The sequence below is a fragment of the Manis javanica genome, chromosome 1 (assembly GCF_040802235.1).
Source record: "Manis javanica isolate MJ-LG chromosome 1, MJ_LKY, whole genome shotgun sequence".
Taxonomy (NCBI): domain Eukaryota; kingdom Metazoa; phylum Chordata; class Mammalia; order Pholidota; family Manidae; genus Manis; species Manis javanica.
In genome coordinates this window covers 224,237,120-224,257,112 of record NC_133156.1, presented here as the reverse complement: position 1 = coordinate 224,257,112, position 19,993 = coordinate 224,237,120, and the positions used below count along the sequence as shown (strand labels likewise).

Sequence of the window (19,993 nt, the reverse complement as noted above, 5' to 3'; positions counted from 1 at the left end):
AATGAGTTACAGAATATTTTCAGCACCCTAGAAAGTTCACAAACGGCCCCTAACCAACAGAGTAACTGCACTATTCTGATTTCTATCACCACCAATTAGGTTTCCTGTTCTTCAGCTTCATGTAAGTGGATTAAATTGTATGGACTTTTATGCCAGGCTTCTTTCATTCAATACAATGCCTGTGAAATGTATCCATGTTGTTACATGTATTAGCAGTTCATTTGCTTTTATGCTATAAAGCATTGTCTTATAACAATACACTACAATTTATTTACTTATTATCCTGTTGATGGATATTTAGGCTGTTTCTTTTTTGGATTTTGAATGAAACTGCCATGAACATTTTTGTACATGTCTTTTTAGTCTACTTGTGTTAATTTGAAAAAACAAACTTGCTCAAGACAAACTGTAGGACCTAAGTAAGTTTATTTTTTCAAAGAAAGGGAATTGTGACTTTACATTAACTTCATGTATGTTTGAATACCATACTTCACAGAAACTAAGCTGCCATCAATCAATTGTATGACACATCATTATTTTATGTAACACTAAGAAAGAAATAAAACACTGCTAATAAAACAACAATACATTGCTAAGACACCACTGATGGTAACACACATCCCAATTTCAGAAACATCAAAATGTAAGTGTAATGAAAAAGTGACTTAAAAATGTAATATATCTTATTGCATGATCAAAACCGAAAGTTTCTGTGATGAATGCCCTTGTACTGTTCACCATGTAAGAATTTATTCACTACGTAAGAATTCGTTCACCATGTAAGAACTTGTTCGTTATGCTTCAGAAGATTGGAGACTGACGAGAATTAGGCTTGAGATGGATTAATGATTGTACATTGAGCGTTGACCCCCCTATACTGAATTTTATTGTTGTTAACAACCATTTGATCAATAAATATGAGAGATGCCCTCTCAAAAAAAAAAAAAAAAACAATAGCAATCCATGACATGTTAATATTTTTAAATAAAAGATAATGATATTATCCCAAAAAAAAAATGTAGTGTATCTTGCTTCACATAATTTAATAAAATTACAGAAAACTTTGCTATGTAACAGTTGATACATACAAAATATAGTATACTTGTAAGTTATGAAATATTAGATAGTAAAAGTCACCCATGAACCTACTACCCAACTTAAAGCGAGATCACTATTAAGTGCTCTGAAGCTCTTCGTGTTTCCTGAATTACGCCATGCCTCCCTCAGAAGAGGTAACTACTATCCCGAATTGTGTGCGCATAATCCCCTTGCTTTAAAAAAAAGTTTTTTACATTGGCATGTATCTTTAAAGAAAACACTTTATATTTTTGTTTGTTCAGTCATTCCCAAAAGTTTTATTGCTCCCTTGCTCCTCTGCACAACTAGAGATCCTACACTCCTATTTCATAGATGACTCATTTTCCAAAGATGCCATGTACTTTTGCCCTTAGGATTTCTTCTCTGTCACCCCAAAGGCTCTCACCTTCACTCAGTATCTGTCCAAATCCAGAATCTTTTTCTCATGATGGAGTTTAATGTTCTCTTGCTATAACATGTTTAATCTGATCTCTTGAGTACTAGTATCTCCCATTGCATGTTTCCTACCACTTTAAAACACTTATTTTATTCTATACTTTAATTAGTTGCTGAGTAAGGAGAGAGGGAAAAAGTTAGAAGGTGGGAACTCTACTTGCCTATTACCCTCTGCTCATACCCCTTGACTATCCTTAATTAGTAAAGTTTGAATAATGTCCTAGCATAGACTCAGATGTTTTATAGGGACGTAAGGTCTTATGGTCACCTTTGGGTTGGGGCATTGAAACATGAGATTTTAGTAAGTGCAAGTAGAGAAAGGCCCAGTGAGGAAGGGGACTCTCAGGGCAAGTGAGCGGAGGCTAAATCCCACACACTCGCCCTGTCACATGAGGTTCTCAATTCACTGCACTGTAAGACGAGGTCTGATGTTCTCAGGGGAAATGTCTGCTTTCCAAAAAGTTGGGGGTCTACCTGTGTGTTCAACTTAATTGTAAGAACTCTGAAGAAAGCAATCAAGTTGTATCCATCTTTGAACTCTTACACAACTTGAAAGATCTGTATTTTCAAATACAAATTAAAAATTTTTTTGAATGTTAAAATTTTAGATAAGTTACAAAGTACAAGTTCAAATAAAAGTTCTTCAGTAGTAGTTCATATAAAAAACTCACTCACTCACTCACATTTTTAAGCACTATACGCTGCTTACCTGAGAGGTATCCACTCATGCTTTTGTCAAGACTATTAAATTTTTGCCGATATTTTAATCTTGAAGGCTGAGGAACTGCCCATTCTGAGGTCCCAGTCTTGGGCGAGTTCCCTGAGAGTGAAGCAGTTGAGGAAGTTGAGCTATAACAAAATTTATTTAAAATCTGTATGTTACTAAATAAGATACATTTAGTTAAACTTCATTAAGGCAGAGACATTAAGAATCATACCTTCTATAATATAAAAGTAATTGCTTTTGTTTGATACTGAAAAAAATTCATCATTCTCACTGTTGGGAAAGCAAATACCATACGAAATATAAAACTACTGTATATCAAGAACCTACTTTGTGCCAGGCCTCGTCTTGCACTAGGAGCTCTACAAATATTACTTCTACGAAAAAGGCAAAAGGTATTATGGTCCCTGCCTTTTAGGTGGACAAGCTATAACTCAGTGATATTAAGAAAAACCAAGTTTACACAATCAGCAAGTGTTTGAACCAGGATACAAACATTGTTCTTCTGGGTCAAAGCTAACACTCTGTTCCTTGCTTTAAAGAGTATCACTATGACTTATATAAGGGGTGATGAATGAGTACTGATGCTTTTGTGCTTTCTGAATTTAATAGATACTCAAGCAGTAGAATTTGTTCAGAGAAGAATCAACATACAAAGATTATGAGACTTTTATGAGAAATACATATATTTTTAAAAGGAAAAATATGTAGCTTTGGGCAAAAAATTGATTAGAACAATAGAACGTTCTTAGCTTACATGAAACATTTTTTTAAACATTTGATAATTCTAAAAATTAAAAAAAGTTATTTTATGTGAGTTATAAGTAGTAAATTTACCTTAAGTATTTATATTTGGTCGTTATAAAGTAAAACTTGGATAAACCCAGAACGCTCAAAAACAGTCATTTCTTAAAAACTCCTTATTGAAAGCTTAAAAAGTTGGAAGTTTTAAGTATTCATACCTACTAGATCCTAAATCAATCAGAGACTGGGCTTTCTGTATACTAGCACCACCAAATCCTCCTATCATCAGACTGTAGGATGACGTATGAGGTAATGCTAAAAGAAAGAAATGAAAAAAAGATTCAGAGTAAACATCACAAAGTATGATGCAAATTTCTATCTTCTGAGATGCAAATATAAGTTTCTCTCTTGAACAGTTTGTGACTATAAGATATAAAGTGCTCACTTGAAGAAGAGAAAGGAATGGGTAAGGGCTGGATGAGCCCGGCGGCTCCATTTGGTAATGATGATGTGCTCACAGAAGGCACCAGGGAAGCAGGCATCATCAGGGGAGGGAGGGCGGTCCCTGACGCTGCCGAGGACAAGGGTGTTGCCACAGGAGTGACTGGAGGCAATGACTGAGGAATGGACAGGTTGGGCATGCTTCCCATTCCTAAAGACAAAACAGAACACATTTCCAGTGCTAGTAAATTGACTATAAAACACATGATAGAAAACAAGTTTACAGTACAGTGAGCAGACCTTATGCTTATAGAAACATTATGGGCAAACTATCTAGTCTCAAAAAATTCACTACTGGGGTATGGGGGGTACTTGATAATATGGGTGAAAGTAGTAACCACAATGTTTTTCATGTGAAACCTTCATAAGAGTGTATATCAGTGGTACCTTAATAAAAAATTAAAAGAGAAATTCACTACGGCAGTTTTGACCCAGTAGTGAACAAAATGATTATTTACTAACTACAGAATACTAAGTAAGTGCACTGTATAAGTATAGTTACACAATGATTTGATATTTATCTCTAGGGCTCACTGCAATAGTGAAGAAAACTGGTATTTTAAGATCTGACATCTGGAAGGAAGGAAGGTGTTTCACATACACAGAGATACCTAATTGAATGTTCCATTCCATAAGTGCTTCTCACATATTAATATGAAATCAACTAATGAAAATCAATGGAAAATCAATGGAAAATCAATGGTAAATTAATTAGCACAGTCTGCAACTTTTAGCCCTAAATTTAGCTGAGTAATTTTTTTCTGCTACTCACATATAGTGGAAACTAAATTATTAAAGAATAGTATCTAAGATAAGTGATAACTAGATGAATCATATAACTTCTCATCCAACTGGGAACTGGGAAAAGGAACATTAATTGGACTAGAAGTCAGGATAATGGGCATAAATCAGAATTGTTTCTGGAAAATTGGGACACATGGATACTCTGGTTATAACAGCAAATTTAATATTTCTTATCTCAGACATGAAAATTAATTTGGAGTCTGGGATTGTCATTTTATGCTAACAAAACCTTTTCCAAAATCCCCAAATAATATGCTGAGGGATCAGGTTTAACTATCAGATGCAGCTGATTAAGTTAATAAATACATACCAAAACGAGCAGAAATTAATGGAGAGAACATAGGAGGCTGTTTCATAATAGGGGGGAGAACCATGGGCAACTGTTGGCCTTGAAGCTTTAGTTTGATGAGTTTCATAGCTATGGAGAATTCTTGCTGATCCATCTTCCCATCCTTGTTCAGGTCTGATAAAGCCCTAAAATGACCATGAGGTGGGTAGACTGGTATGTAGTGTCAACATTACTTTTGAGGATGATAAAATAAAAACAGTGACATAGCATTCACACATAGGTTATCACTTAATTAGCCAAATATATGTTTAATTAAACCTGTGCATTAAGAAATAATGACCAGAGATAGCATTTAAATAATTCCAGTTTAACTATGTTTCATATATATGTTTTATATATATAAAATTATAAAAACCAAAAAGCTAAAAACCTGTGCATTAAGAAATATTGACCAGAGATAGCATTTAATAAAATAATGCCAGTGTACATAGAATCTAGAGACCTTTGGGATGAATTCCACCAATGTGGATAGAAATAAACTATTCAAGAGTATAATTATTTTGAATTTAATTTATTCATTTGTTCAAATATTTACTGAATGCTTGCCATGTGCCTGGCACTCTGCTAGGCATGTGGCTATTCCAAGTGGAAAGAAAAATGGGGTGGGGCTGTTATTCATTGAAAATACATTAAAAAACAAAACCCTAGATATTATAAAGAACAAATTCTTTAAGGCAGGAGCAGGGAAAGGGAGGGCTAATTTTGAGTTTATTGATGATGAAATAGGTGAAATAACTACAAAGTAACAGAAAGAGATTTTGAGAGTCTGTCAAATTATGAAGAAATATTTTTCAATGGAAATATATACATCTTCCCTTAGAAGTTCTAAGGAAATTAAAAATTTGTCTTAGAACAAAACCCCAATTATTTTCATTTATTCAGTACGATTTACTTTCCAAAAAGCTAAAGAAATAAACAGAGACTATAAGTAAAAAAGCATGCTAACACTGTATTAAAAACAAAACAGAACCAGATTATCTGAAACTTAAGTTCATCTACAAAAGAAAACACTTTACCATATTTCAGCTAAAACAGGAGCAGGCAGGCCTGACTGTAAGAAAAAGGTACGTGCTTGATCACCTGAAGGTAGTAACAACAAAATCAGACAGCACATTAGTGAAAGGAATTATTTCAATGCCTCTGAATAATAATAATAATAGTAATATTGATTTGTCATTTTAATTTCAATCATTAAATACACAGAAATACACATATAAAATTATTTACATTGTCACATAGGACTTAAATGTTTTTAAACAAAAGTCACAACTGAAATTACACATTAATCATCACTGATGAAATATTATTCATCTCAGTTTTTCCACAACTAGGATCTTATTTGATAGAATTTCCATTCAATAAAATTTATAATTAAAATGCTAATCACGAGATGAGTTTTAAATAAAATATACCAGGTGCTGGGAAAGATAGTCCTCTCCATGGGTCTCTCACAATCCTATTTGTCCTGCTGTATATTCAAAGAATGCCCAACTGGACATTTAGTCAGTGTGTTTGCAGTGGGCAATCTTGAGAGATGAGGTAATGCTTTTCTCTGGGACAAAAAAACAAGCTTGCTTACTGCTTGCTAAAAATGGTGGGTTCCCTCTAGCTCCAGTGTTCCTCTCTTGTAACACAACCACCGCATGTGTAGCATCCTGCTGGGCTCTCCACATCGGCCCTGTGGGACTTAGGGGACAAGGGAAGCAGACACAACATGCCAATGCTTCTGCTAGCTGTGCCGTTAGTTACAAAGTCCTTGGTCTTTGACTCAGAACCTCAGGTTTTCTGTCAGCATCCATGAGACAGTAACAGACTAAGTTATCAGCTTGTAAGTAGGGAAATGAAATCCTAGCCCTGATACCAGGCATGGTAGTTATTCTTACAGAAGTACAAATAGCATTAAACCATAATGGTTAAGAGGATGGATTCTAAAGTCAGACTGAAAGGTTTCAAAGCCCAGATCAACTCTAAACATCTCTGTGATCTTACACAAGTTACATAATATCTCTAAGTCTCATTTCACCATCTGTAAATACGGACAACAGTACCTATCTCACAAGTTTGTTGTGAAGGTTAAATGAGATAATGCATTTACTACAACATCTGAAATACAGTACAAATTTGGTAAATATTAGTCATTATAGTTCCTATTACTATAAATAAAGTATTCAGCTGCTTTGGCACACAAAAGAAAAAAATCTATAGAAAAAATTTAGAAGACACACCTAAATTAATCCTCTTTTGGCTCTGGAGTTCTCTTTGAAAAACAAGGGTTAGCATCAACAATAATGGTTGGTATCACCTCTCAAAGCAGAGGACTAGCATTACAAAAATAGATTCCAGAAAAAAAAAACCCTCTAGAATATTAGGAAATGGATCTGATACATACTTCTACAAGACTTAGTAATATTGATTATTATACTAGTAACTGGTACAACATATTAAGAGCACATTAATAAATTTGCTTGAAAAAAAAGTCTCAACTACTTTAAGAAATGAATGGAAAACTTTCTAGAAATAATGTTAAAATATGAAACTGGACAATTAAACTGAAATTCTTGACTATCATTTAAGACCAGGAAAAGATCTTCCATATGTCAAATCCAAAACCACAGTTGTAGGTAAAATATGAAAGCTACTATTCTTTTAAATTCTAGAATCCTGATTAATATGAAATTTATTATTTAATAACATAAATTTGATAGCAATCAAATTAAAAGTAATTCTAAGATATTACATGAAAAGGAGCATAATTCACAAATAAATATAAACACAAACCTGTTATATAACCTCCTGAGGGTTTGAGGTTATCAAACTGCTTGTCATGCTTAGTCCGTTCTTCAGAAGTTATAGCCCACATGTTTGGTCCTCCTATAATATAAGTAAAAAACAAATAAATTACAGTGTATATATGAGAATGCTCAAAATTCTAAAATATAAATACGAATCACAAGTGTCCATTTAATGACAATACTTAATAACTGATGATGACACAAATAAAGCTCTATCATTACTATGTAAAACATGGCTTTAAGGCTTTTTAGTCATTCACCCAATTAGCATCTGAATAATTACTGTATACCACTAACTGGAAATAGGCAACAAGCTAAATACTGGGAATAAAAAGATGAATATATTATTCCCATCTTTTTAACACATGGCTAATGACCATCTATACTTCAGTTCTGACTACTTTTACACTTTCTTTACTCAATTTCTACCAATAGGAAACCAAATATATTTAGGTATATAAACTCATACATATTTGCTGCCTATATTGTATAAAAATCTGCCTTACAACTTGTTTCCAGGAGTGTGTATCACTAAAAGTAGTTGTCCATTATAATCCTAAACACTAAGAAGGATTTAACAAAAATTTCTTGGCCCTAAATGACTGGATTTTTAAAATAACATTCTTTATACATTCTCTCTTAAAGACAAGTTTTAAGATTACAGTTAAAAGTAATGTACTGCAATTGTTTTTAATAATGTACTGAAGAACTAAGGATGTGAAATAATTAAAGCTACACACTTCCTAAATAAACATCACACAGTAAAAGCCTATTTAGTTTATTATGAAGTTTATTATAAAGTAAACAAAGTAACCTGTCATGACTCTTGAAACTAGGAAGGCAAGTACTATGAATATAGAACTGATTTATTACCCTATGATTCTGGAAACATGATGATGATAAAAATTGGTAACAACAAAGGATGACAAAGATGGAAGCAGCCTGCTCTGACGGACCCCTGACTACTGACTGTATGTCAGGGACTTCACACGCAGTAACTCACTGACTTCTACACTATATTATAAATCAGTTATTATTATTATCCCATGTCGGTAAAGTTCCTTGCTCAAGGTCATACAACTAATAAGTAGCAGAGCTGAGAGTAGAATTCAGGTAGTCTGAACTCTGTGCTACAATGTCTCCTAATATATATGGATAAAACACTCATGTTCTCTGTACCTTAGTTGCCACCTCTAAAAACTGGGAAGATTATCTAATTCCACAGAGTTGCTACAAAGATTACATATAATATGTAATACATCTACATTAAAATAACACTAAAAATCATTTTTATCTACTAGATTGTCAAAATAACAATAACCAATGTTAATGAAGTTTGCCTTGCGTCAGATTAAGTTTTTTTAAGAGTTTTACATGTACTGGTTCTAGTAAGTTTCCCAAGAATCCTATGAGGTAACTATTATTACTATCACTGTTTTTCAGAGGAGGAAACAAAGGCATGGAGAGATTAAATAATTTGCCCAAAGTAACAAAGTTGGTAAATGATAAAGGCAGGATTAAAATCCACATAGGCTTAAGAGTCTTAAACTATCTGCCTTGACCATAATTAAAAAGAAATGACAAATGTTGTCAGTTGATTTCAACAAAGACATCAAGATTATTCAATGAGGAAGGATAGCCTTTTCAACAAACAGTTCTGAAAGAACCACACAACCACATGAATAAAATAAAGAATCTCAACCTTGCACCATACACAAAAAATAACTCTAAATGGAATATAGAACTAAACATAGGAATAAACTATGACATTTCTTGAAGAAAGCAAAATACAAAATCTTTGTGAGTTTAGGCCACAACTTTTTAGGATACAAGCTGCACAAATTATTAAATGTTTTTTGATAAATTGGACTTCATCAAAATCTAACACTTCTTCTCTTTTAAGGACACTGTTAAGAAAATGAACAGACAAGCTATAGACTGGGAGAAAATGCCTGCCAACACATATTCAATAAAGGACATGTATCTAGGATATATAAAGAACATGTCAACTCAATAACATGACAATTCCTGTCCACAGAAACTTGGCAAGATTTGAATAGACACATCAAAGATATATAGATGGCAAATAAGCATCTGATATGTTCAATATAATTGATTACAAGGGAAACTGCATATTAAAACCACAATAAGCTATCACTACATGCCTACAAAAAGTCTAAAAAATTAAAAAAACTGCTGGCAAGGATGCTGAGCAGTTCAAACTCTCAGACACTGCTGGTGGGAAGGCAAAATGAGACAACTGGAAAACAGTTTGGCAATTTTTTATGAAGTTAAATACACAAGAGAAATGAAGGCCTATTTCCAGATAGAAATCTGTCCTCTGATAGTTATAACAGCTTTAGACATAATTCCCAAACCTGGAAATAACCCAAATGTTTTCTACAGATGAATGGTTAGACAAATTGTGGTACATATTCACACAGTGGAATACAACTCATCAATTAAAGAGAAAGATACAGGCAATGTGGATTAATTGCAAGAGTATTTTGTTAAGTGAAAGAAGCCAGAGGAAAAAGGCTACCTGCTGTATGTTTCATTTATATGACATTCTGGAACAGGCCAAACTATAGGGAAAGAAGTCTGATCAGTGGCTGCCATTGGCTAATGGTGGGGTAAAGGAGTACAAGGGAACTTTTAAGGTGGTAGAAATGTTCTATACCCCAATCTACATGAATGTAGACATTTGACAAAACTCATCGAACTGTATACTTAAAAAGGGGGAATTATACCTCATTAAATCCAACTTAAAAACAAAACAAAACAAAAATATAAAGCATCTAATACATGCCTGCCAGATGGTGAGTGTTCAATACATTGTTTCCTTATTCAACCCAATCCCGGAAATAACATAATTCAAGAGAATTCAGAGAATTAAAATCTTTCTCAGTCTCTTCCCCTTCTGGTAAAAGGCACTCTCACTAGAAAATATTGAAAGTGAGGCTTTTTAATCAGTAACTTTAAAGCTATTTTAAATCTGGAGACTAACCAGACTGTTAGGAAGGCCTGGCTGCTCTAATGTGCATCAGTGCATACCCCCACGCAGTGACAGATGGCTACCCTAAGACTACACAGAGTTCTGCTGTAGCAGAAGGACTGCTGCATCAGTCCTTATCACACTATAAGGCTTTCTTATATGCCACTATCTCATCTTTCCTTGGCTACCTGTCTTCACAGTGGCCAATTCAATCTATCTGATAAAGGTTACTGTGTAGTTTCTCATGACTCCAGCCAGCAATCTCGACACCTTTATACACTTTCATTCAAAAAACATGTATGGGCTTGGTGAAGGGAAGAGCCAAGTAAACATAATGTTCTTCATGTAATTGTAGATTAATGATAACAAAATAAAAAAATTAAAAAAAAAACAAAAAACAAAAACAAACATGTATGGGACACCAATATGTGCAAAAACTAGGGATACAAAAATGAACAAAATGAACCCCTTAAAGGAGCTCACACTTTCTAATATTTAAGGGACTCCACTAGCCAAGGGAATCACACACACAATTATGATTAAATATTACCATGATTAATGTCACTTACAGAATAAAAATGTTCTAAAGCATTATAACAAGGAATTATTTTTAAGTGGTATTCAAATAATCCTCAAATTTGCACACTTCAAAAAATGACCATATTAAAACATAAGATATCAATGCATTAAGAATTTCACAGAAAGGAAAAATAACATAGAAATAAGAAACTAGGAAATACATGTATTTCAAAATCAATTTTAAAAGTTGATCAAATCCTGGCTTTCTTATTTAGAATATATACTAACATAATCTTTTAAATAGTCAACAGTTTATTATTTTGAAATTGAAGTAAAACATGTCTCAATCTTAGTCTAAGTTTATTTTGTAAGCCTTATAGAAAGGCAGCAGGAAAACCTTTGGGGCTGATATTTAATACTTCCTTAAAAAGCTAACATCGTTTTATATTGTCTGATGGTAACTTTAGAAATGTATGAAAATTCTATCCACTTCCCCACTCATCACTAAACTGAGAATGTGGTATTTTTACAAAGATTTCTGTTGGTTATTCTCATCTCTTCACCTCCTGGCTCTGTGAAACATGTTTTTATGGTCTATTTAGAAGGAAAAATATGTATTTACAGAACATCCACTGTATGATAGATTCCCATGCTGTAAGTAGCATTACCATGTTTTACATAAATGTATACATACATATGTACATGTATGTATATGTATACACACACATACAAACAAGTTCCACAAGGCTAAGTCACACAGCTGAATAGTGGTACAGCAGTTCTGAATGTACATGATTCAAACATGTTATATGGCTCTTGTGACTGTAAAAATTAAAGGTTACCAGAAATATTCTTCATTGGTATATTTGTCCAGTTAAAGAAAACAGCCAAATGGTATATGTTGACCAGTTCAAACTTCAATATCTAAAACCATTGCAATATTGGTCTAGATAGAACTAAAAAAACATCAATTGTGGGGACATGAATAATAAATGCCTGAGTTGTTATAAATGCAGTACAGCACTGTTGCTGATTCTACAGGTCCAACGTTTAACAATTTCTTAATTACACAGCTGAAAAGAGTAAATGAACTCTAAAATTCTAAAAAGGTAATAAAGTTATAAAAACAAGGAGCATTTCTTTCTCCAAAAGCCACTGGCTGTTCCTGTTCTATCCCTCTTCCTTCCCTGTTCCAGATATTGCATGCAGCCACTGTCACGGGCTTCAGAACGTCCTACTTAACCGATCTTCAGTACCTCCACAATTTTAAGGCTGAAACAAGCTACATTATACTAAAATATCAACAGGTAGTTATATGTATTTGAAGTAGCCTTCTGTCTATTACCTGCCTGCTCATATGTTAGGCTCTCTGTGTTTATAATTCCACTACGTTTTTGAAAGGCAGAAAGCAAATCTGCCATGATTAAAGACAGCTTTGGCAAAGATGACAGAAAGAGGCAGAAAGCACCAAGATTAGAGTTACAACAGGTAAAAATATGATGCAATGACCTTTTTAGTACTGTTCAGTAGATGAGAAGTGAAGCATCAAAGAGATTAAGGAAAGAATATTTGCTCAATAGAACTTTCTAAGATGATGTAAGTGTTCTGTATCTGCACTGTCCAATGCTGTAGTCACCATTCACATTTGGCTTTGAGCACTTGAAATGTGGCTATGGGACTGAGGAACTGAATTTTTTTATTTTACATATTTCTAACAATTTAAATTTAAGTTTAAATAGCCACATGCAGCTAATGGCTACTATATTAGCATTGCTATTTAAGAACCAAAGGAGTCTAAAATCTGTGGTTAGTCTTGCAATGGTGAAGCAGGCATGGCAAAATTTGAGGAATATGCCAGACACATTTTGATGGTCTAGAGTACCTATAGATAAGTTAAAATACCATTGGGCATCAAACAAATTTTACAGTTATCTATACCTGAGGGTTTAACTAAAGAAGCAAACACTGTTTTTGAAGGTTTTGTGCTATACATGGAGGCTTCTTTCACTAAATTCTTAAACCCTTAATTTGACTTAAATTAGATATATTCAAGATTATCTTCAATCTTCAGCTATTTTATAAACTAAGTAAGGAAGGGTATCACAGTCTACATTTGCTATCAATTCTTGAGAAGTTTTAAAAGGTTTCTGCCTCTGTTCCTATATACCACTCCTAAATTAATTGGCCAACATTTTTGACAATTATTCAAGTAATCATTTTTTTGTTACTGAGCATTTCTTTGTTGCTAATATTATTCTTCTGTGTATAATGCAATTAGCTACAAAGTAGATACAGGGAATGGAAGATACAGAATGAAGAAATATTGGCCTGTACTGCCTTCTTTTATGTTCATTTTGTTTATAAACCTGCTTAACATGGTTGAAATTAATAACTAAACTATGTATTTATTATAAACTCCTTTGTGTGGTGCACAGAAATCCTCAAATTTGGGTAAAGGACATTACTACTATAGTTATTACCTTGATTCTAAACTTAACTTTATTACTCATTATGGGGGAAAAAAATTATTTAATTTTTAAAAATTGTCTGTGACATCAAAAATCTTTATAATTCTATACCTTTCCATAATAGAAACAATGCTCACATTAATCCTTACATAAGAGTTCTGAAAAGGCAAAAAAACAACAAAACCCTTATCTCAGGTTTATCCTTAAGTGATACAGAATCCTACCACACAATAGAATTTTACTTTATTTATTTATTTATTTATTTATTTATTTTATTTTTTTGAGAGGGCATCTCTCATATTTATTGATCAAATGGTTGTTAACAACAATAAAATTCAGTATAGGGGGGTCAATGCTCAATGTACAATCATTAATCCATCTCAAGCCTAAGAATTTTACTTTTTAATGCAAATAATTCATTTTTCTAAAACTTTACTAAATCTCAAAAGGTCATTCCTAAGTCTTAAAACTTTAGATATTCAACATGTATATTCTTTTTAACAATGTGCTGATTTAGCCCTATGACTGAAAACATGTTTAAAAAAGATGTAATTGATTAAATACTAGATGGTAACATTAAAACAGAACAGCTTTGTGAAAGTGGTAGAATTATTGATGATTCTTCTCATTTTTCCTCTTAATGTTCTTTAATATTACTACTTTTAATTTAGATGCTAAGGAATTATTTCTTGAACTCTATTTCCTCATATTTACAATTAGCTAATGAAATTTACCACAAAATTAAGAACTATCTTAGATTTCTTTAGCAATTTAAAACTATAATGCATTTTATCAATTCTAAATGAATATGTACTTAATAATATAAATAATGTATGTACTACATACACAATAACTTAATACCTACTAAGGGTAATTAATTTGTTTGTGGGAAAACTAGAATGAGAAAAAAAGCTTTAAGAACTTTTTATAACCGAAATAACCTAAGTATTTTCTTTAAAAATACTTCATATTAAACAATTACGTGTGGAGGCATATATAGTCCTTTATAAAAGGAAAACAAAATTAATTTTGTTTATCACTAAATGAATATTCATTGGCTTAATTAGTTTCAATCATCCCATGCTATCAAAAGCACCTTTAATATTCTTCACCTTACAGCACTCTGCTTTTTGTACTCCTGTAGTGTGCATTAAATGTAATATACCTTAAGGTTACTCTTAACTGCTCAAAGGCAAGCACACATTCCAGACAATACTGCAGAACATGCTTATACTGGGTCACAGGATTAACTGCATAAAATTCTAAAAGAAGATATATGTAGTGCTCTAAACTAACCTGTCAAAATAATTCCAACAAGAATTCTTTAGGTGTTGCATTTACAAACTTAGGAGAAAATATCTAAACAAATATTTTACAACCTCTACCAACACCCTTTCCCAGAACCTCTTTATCTTGACATGAGCACAAAAGCAGCTTACCATTCAGAGCTGTGGGAAACTGAGCCATCATGGTCCTAAATTTTCCTTGCTAGCTCTCAGCCATCTGCAACATAAAAACATTGTGCCATTAATAATACAACAAGGGCAGATCACAGCTTACTGTACTGGCTAAGCAGTGGGAATGTCTGTCTTCTTCGGCTCACACTTTCAACAGAAAACAGCACAGAGCTTCTGCTGCTGCTGAGGACGCAGAATTACATTTGGGGAAGGGTAGGAGATTTTGCTGGGTAATGGTGCTGCCTTTGAAACAGAAACATTTAAAAGAAAAATAGTCACATGTTTAATAGCAAATCCTGATAAAAGAAACCCCTGGTATGAACCAATTTTGTAGAAAATCATTCAGAAGAGAGGAAGGTTGTTATAACTAGGCAAGAATTCATTTCAGAGAAATAAACCACATAAATTAAGTGTACAATAACATGGAAATCCATACTTAAAAAAAATATCCCAAAGAAAAATATCCAAAATAAATGCAGCACAGCTGTTTAACAGGTTTATAAAAATGGTCTAAAAGTAATTATTAAAACATAAATGTTTATTTAGACATAATTAACTGTGCTGGGCAAGTACTTTATACACTAGGAAGAAAAGGGACCTTTGAAATGAACAGCTCTGGGTTCAAATCCCAACTCTGCTATTTTCCTAGCTGTGACCATGGAAGAGTTACTTAACCTTTTTGAGGAGTATTTTTTAAAGTATTAAACATAATCCAGGACACTGCCAGACACATTAGTGGGTGTTCAATAAATAGCTATTCTGCAAACATTATGGAAGGGAGAATATAACATAGTTTTGAAGTTTGAATTTATTATTCTACTATAGATAAATTTAAAATTCAAAATTTTTTCCATGAATCTTGAGAATAGGACCAGTTAAGGAGAGTGAAGGCCCAGCAAATTAACTGCATTTAGCATTTAAAACCATGGATTATAACACTGCAGGAAAAACTACTATATTAAAAGACGACTCAGTAGCTTATGTATTTACCCAAATCATTTAAATATTAATATTTTTTAGAAGCCTAAGAAAATGTTTGTACAAGCTACTTGAACAAAGGAGGCATAAAAAGTTGCGTGTCATGGCTGATGGACAGTGACTGTAATGAGTGTGTGGGGAGGACTTGATAATAGGGGTAGTGTAATAACCACAATGTTGCTCATGTGAAACCTTCATAAAATTGTATATCAATAACACCTTAATAAAAATAAAATAAAATAAAAAGTTGTGTGCCATGGTGGAAGGTGTCATCAGAGGAGCTGGCTGAGCAGCTGCCAGCATGTGTCACAAGGTGCCATATCTTAGCGATTTCAGTGTGCTCACGGTGAAATATGACTACATCAGTATAACCACCAAAAGTGAGTCATACTAACAAAAAACTGGTATATAAATCTAATTTATGACTTTACATTGAGAAATTTAATAACACAGAGAAAAAAGAATTTTCCTTCCTTTTATAAAGCAAACTGTATCATCTACTAAATTTTGACCAGATCATTGTGTGGTGAGCAAAGGGAGCTGATTGTGATTAGAATGTTTAATGGTATCAGGCATCGACAGTCTGATACGTTTATCTGCCCAACAGGGATAAGCAAGGACTGGGCAACAGAGACGGGTAAACCTCCAATAATACTTCTGAATGGCACTGCCAATTTTACTCTTGTGAATCCTGGTTTTCCCGTATGTTACCACAATATACCACTTTCCTTCTCTGTTCTTTCTTTGGATGTTATTAATAAGCTTTTACATAATGAAGCTTTAAACCTGTTACCACACTGTGACTTTACGGGTCACACACTCTTCTTAGGTAGGACATTTCACCCATGTACAAGTTGGATTTTCTTCACTCCTTTCTAAAAAGGTAAGACAAACTCCAGGTATTGGAGTTGTTTACTATACAGAAAAAAATAATATGTAAACCATGGTGGGGTGGTTAAGAACTCACTTAAAGGGTGATGTAAGAATTAGTTATAATTGTAATGTTAAGAAGTTTGGACTTGAACCTGTGGCTGATAAGGAGTTTTAAAGGTTTTTAAGAAGAGGGACATAATCAGATTTTACTTAAGACAATCAACTGTGAAGAAAAGACCAAGCCTGAAACAGGGAGATTAGTTAGGGAGGAGGTGAGAACAGTTAAGTGGCAGCTGATCTAGAACAGTGGCAGAACAACAACATGGGATGGACTGGAAAAACAATGAAGGATTTAAAACAGGCAGAACTCAGAACAGGGACTCATTAAATATGAAGGATTATAGAGAAAAAGGCATCAAAGAGATGACTCCCAGAATTTTAGTTTATGAGACTGGGTGAATTGTGGTGTCACCAGCCAAAAAAACTGAACACAGAGGAAGTCTCATAGATCACATTATGACTACATCTTCCTCAAATATAGAAATTCTACAAACAAGTATAACGTTTTTACTTCCCCAGTTTTCAATGATCATAAGTAATGTTAAACCAAAATAAACTGTATGCCTGTAAAAAGTCTATTTACTGTTTACTTAGAGTATGCAGTAGCAGGAATCCCTGTTTTATTAGGTCTCTGTGACTGAGATTACAGTAAAATGTGGGAGAAAATCCTCCAAAGGCCTTCCATATAATGTATTGCATAACTGCATAAAAGCATGTGAACTACCAAAGACAGCTTGAAAAGAGAGCACAGACTTAGAAAAGACAAGTAAGAAACAAGGTCCCATAGTTCACAAAGCCTTAATCAGTTAGATCTGGGTGTAAAACTTTAAAAGATCATCCATCTAGGACCCCTGGCTAGTCATCACGCATTCTGTGAACACAACAGAACGCCATATAATAGATGCTAAATCACAGGCACAATCCTGAAATGAAACCAAAGAATGAATCAAGTAATAGTGGACAGAGAAGGCAAATTCTTTCAGTGAAACTGAAGTTTTTATTATACAATCTTCTTCATCTGGTACACAGCAATTAGCCAGCCATGCACACAGGTATCATGTATGTATGTATGTATGCAACATCTGATTGACCATGGTAACACCTCAGTATGGTAACACCTCAGTATAATTTATTGGAACAAATAAGTCTTTAAAGCATACCATTTCATATCTATTATGTTTATATCAATTCTCTCTGCACTGTTGTAGAAAAATTACCTTATGCTTAACAAAATTACCTCATCCTTAAGGTGTATCTTATTAAAACTTTCTCCAGTGCCTCCTCTACTTTACAAACATCTACTTGCAGAGTAGTACTTTTGGAGAAATAATTACTGAAATTTTGAAAAATGCCGTATTTTTGCATTTTACATTAAAAAATCAACTGTTTTACTTTATGTAATCATTAGCTACCATAGTGCATACCATTAGCATTATCCATTAGCATACCAAGTGCATAATGTAATACACTTCTATTAATCATATATTACATGTCATGTTCAATATTCATTGTATGTTCCAGGTTCTGCACAATGAGCTTCAGACACAAAGGAGCTTGCAAACTAGTATTCCAGGTGCCAGATGCTGCTAGACATCTTTGATAATACTACTAATCCTCACAATATCCCTGCAAAGCAGATCATAATTGTACTCATTTCATAGATGAAGAAACTGAAGGGTTAAATTACTTGCCTAAATTCAGTAAGTGGTGAAGACAAGATGCAATCACTAAAACGAGCCTAATTCTAAAGTCCAACTTATCTGTCTCTTCCTCTCTGAAATAGGGATAATAATGACAAGTGGGTCACAGATTCCTGCAAGTAGCATGTCAACTTAATGTTGGTACATTTATAGGAGACAGGAAAAACAGGCCAGAGATGCCTTCCAACACCTAAGTCTACATCAATCACATACATATATTAGGAAGAGCTAATTATTTCTTATCTCTTGGTAAAACCCTCAAAGAGGAAGAAAAGGGTAATCAGCATCTTCCCAGTTCCATGCCTGATGCTTGCTTCAGGGATGTATGATTGAAGTCAGCATCGAACAAATACCTCTCTCTGCTTCTTAGAGGAGGTAATGTAATGACGGACAATCTTACAAGAACAAAAAACAAAGTATGTGTGGTAGACAGCAGGCATAATGTAAAGAGGACTGCTTTGATTTAATATAATCGAAATGCAATTTGGAGAACATGGGAAATACATTCATACTAAGGCAGATAAAAGTAGAAATGCTAAATAGGAGTAGGAAATCCTTCTACAGAGGGTCAATAAGACCCTGAAGGAAAAAAAAACTATAGCCATTTTAAGTAAAAAGTAGCTCAGTTAAGGTGGGATTTTTTGTTTGTTTACAAGCACAGAATTACATAAGTAAATAATCAGTAATTATTTAGCCCCAAATCCTCAATTTTCAAGACAGGAAAACTAAGAGATGTGTACAAGCTCACACACCTAGTCAGTAGCAAAACTGGTCCTCGAAACCATACATTTTATGTCCAGTGCTCTGTTTCTAAATGTTTCCCAACTTACCTGATCATATCACCCGGAATACTTACTAATCCTACAGATTCCCAGGCCCATCTTGGGGAGACCATGAAACAGGTCACATGATCTCGGGCATGAGCCTCCTGAAATGGTCTTCCTGCTTTTAGACTCATCCACAGAGCTGCTAGTTTTTTCCAAAATACCCACTAACACCCCTCTCCTGTTTAAATTCCTCCACTGATTACAAGTTAAAGCTCAAACTTCTTAGTATGAAATGTGGCACCCTTCAGACAATCACCCCAATCCACTTTACCACATTCATCTCTAGACACTTCCCCTTGATTCAGATGTCCTAAGTACACCAACCTTTTCTGGAAACAGTGATTATTTTTTCACTCCCCTATTCCGTTGTGAAGAGCTGTTCCCTCTGTCACTTTTACTACATTGTCTTCTCACTCTTCGACTCTCAACTCAAATGTCACCTCTTACTTGAAAGTCTTCTGCCCTCCCAGGTAGTCTCTATCTCCTAGGTATGCCCACAGCACTTGTTCATTCCACAATAACATAATCTTATCATACTGTATTTCAATTTCACATTTCACATGTTTGCCTGTTTCATTTGTTCTGGGCAGAGACCATTTTTATTTATCACGTAAGCATAGTGCCTAAACCTTATCTCTCACAGAAAATGCTCAATAAATATTTGCTGAA

General features: G+C 33.8%; 1 protein-coding gene across 13 annotated transcripts in view; it reads right to left on the bottom strand.

Moving 5' to 3' along the window:
• ITSN2 (intersectin 2) overlaps nt 1–19,993 on the bottom strand; it is a 115,004-nt gene that overhangs the window by 74,941 nt on the left and 20,070 nt on the right. For 11 of the 13 annotated variants that reach the window (XM_073215794.1, XM_073215797.1, XM_037005547.2 and 8 more), the window contains 7 exons: nt 14,869–14,932; nt 7,434–7,526; nt 5,672–5,735; nt 4,617–4,780; nt 3,447–3,653; nt 3,220–3,316; nt 2,243–2,382 (listed from right to left, as the gene is read on the bottom strand). In XM_073215794.1, the coding sequence (XP_073071895.1) occupies nt 2,243–2,382; nt 3,220–3,316; nt 3,447–3,653; nt 4,617–4,780; nt 5,672–5,735; nt 7,434–7,526; nt 14,869–14,899 (796 nt within the window). In that variant the 5' untranslated portion in view covers nt 14,900–14,932. Of the gene's footprint in view, nt 1–2,242; nt 2,383–3,219; nt 3,317–3,446; nt 3,654–4,616; nt 4,781–5,671; nt 5,736–6,067; nt 6,208–6,234; nt 6,342–7,433; nt 7,527–14,868; nt 14,933–19,993 lie in introns of those variants that run through there. The other 2 variants (XM_037005550.2, XM_073215804.1) reach the window with 2 other exon arrangements.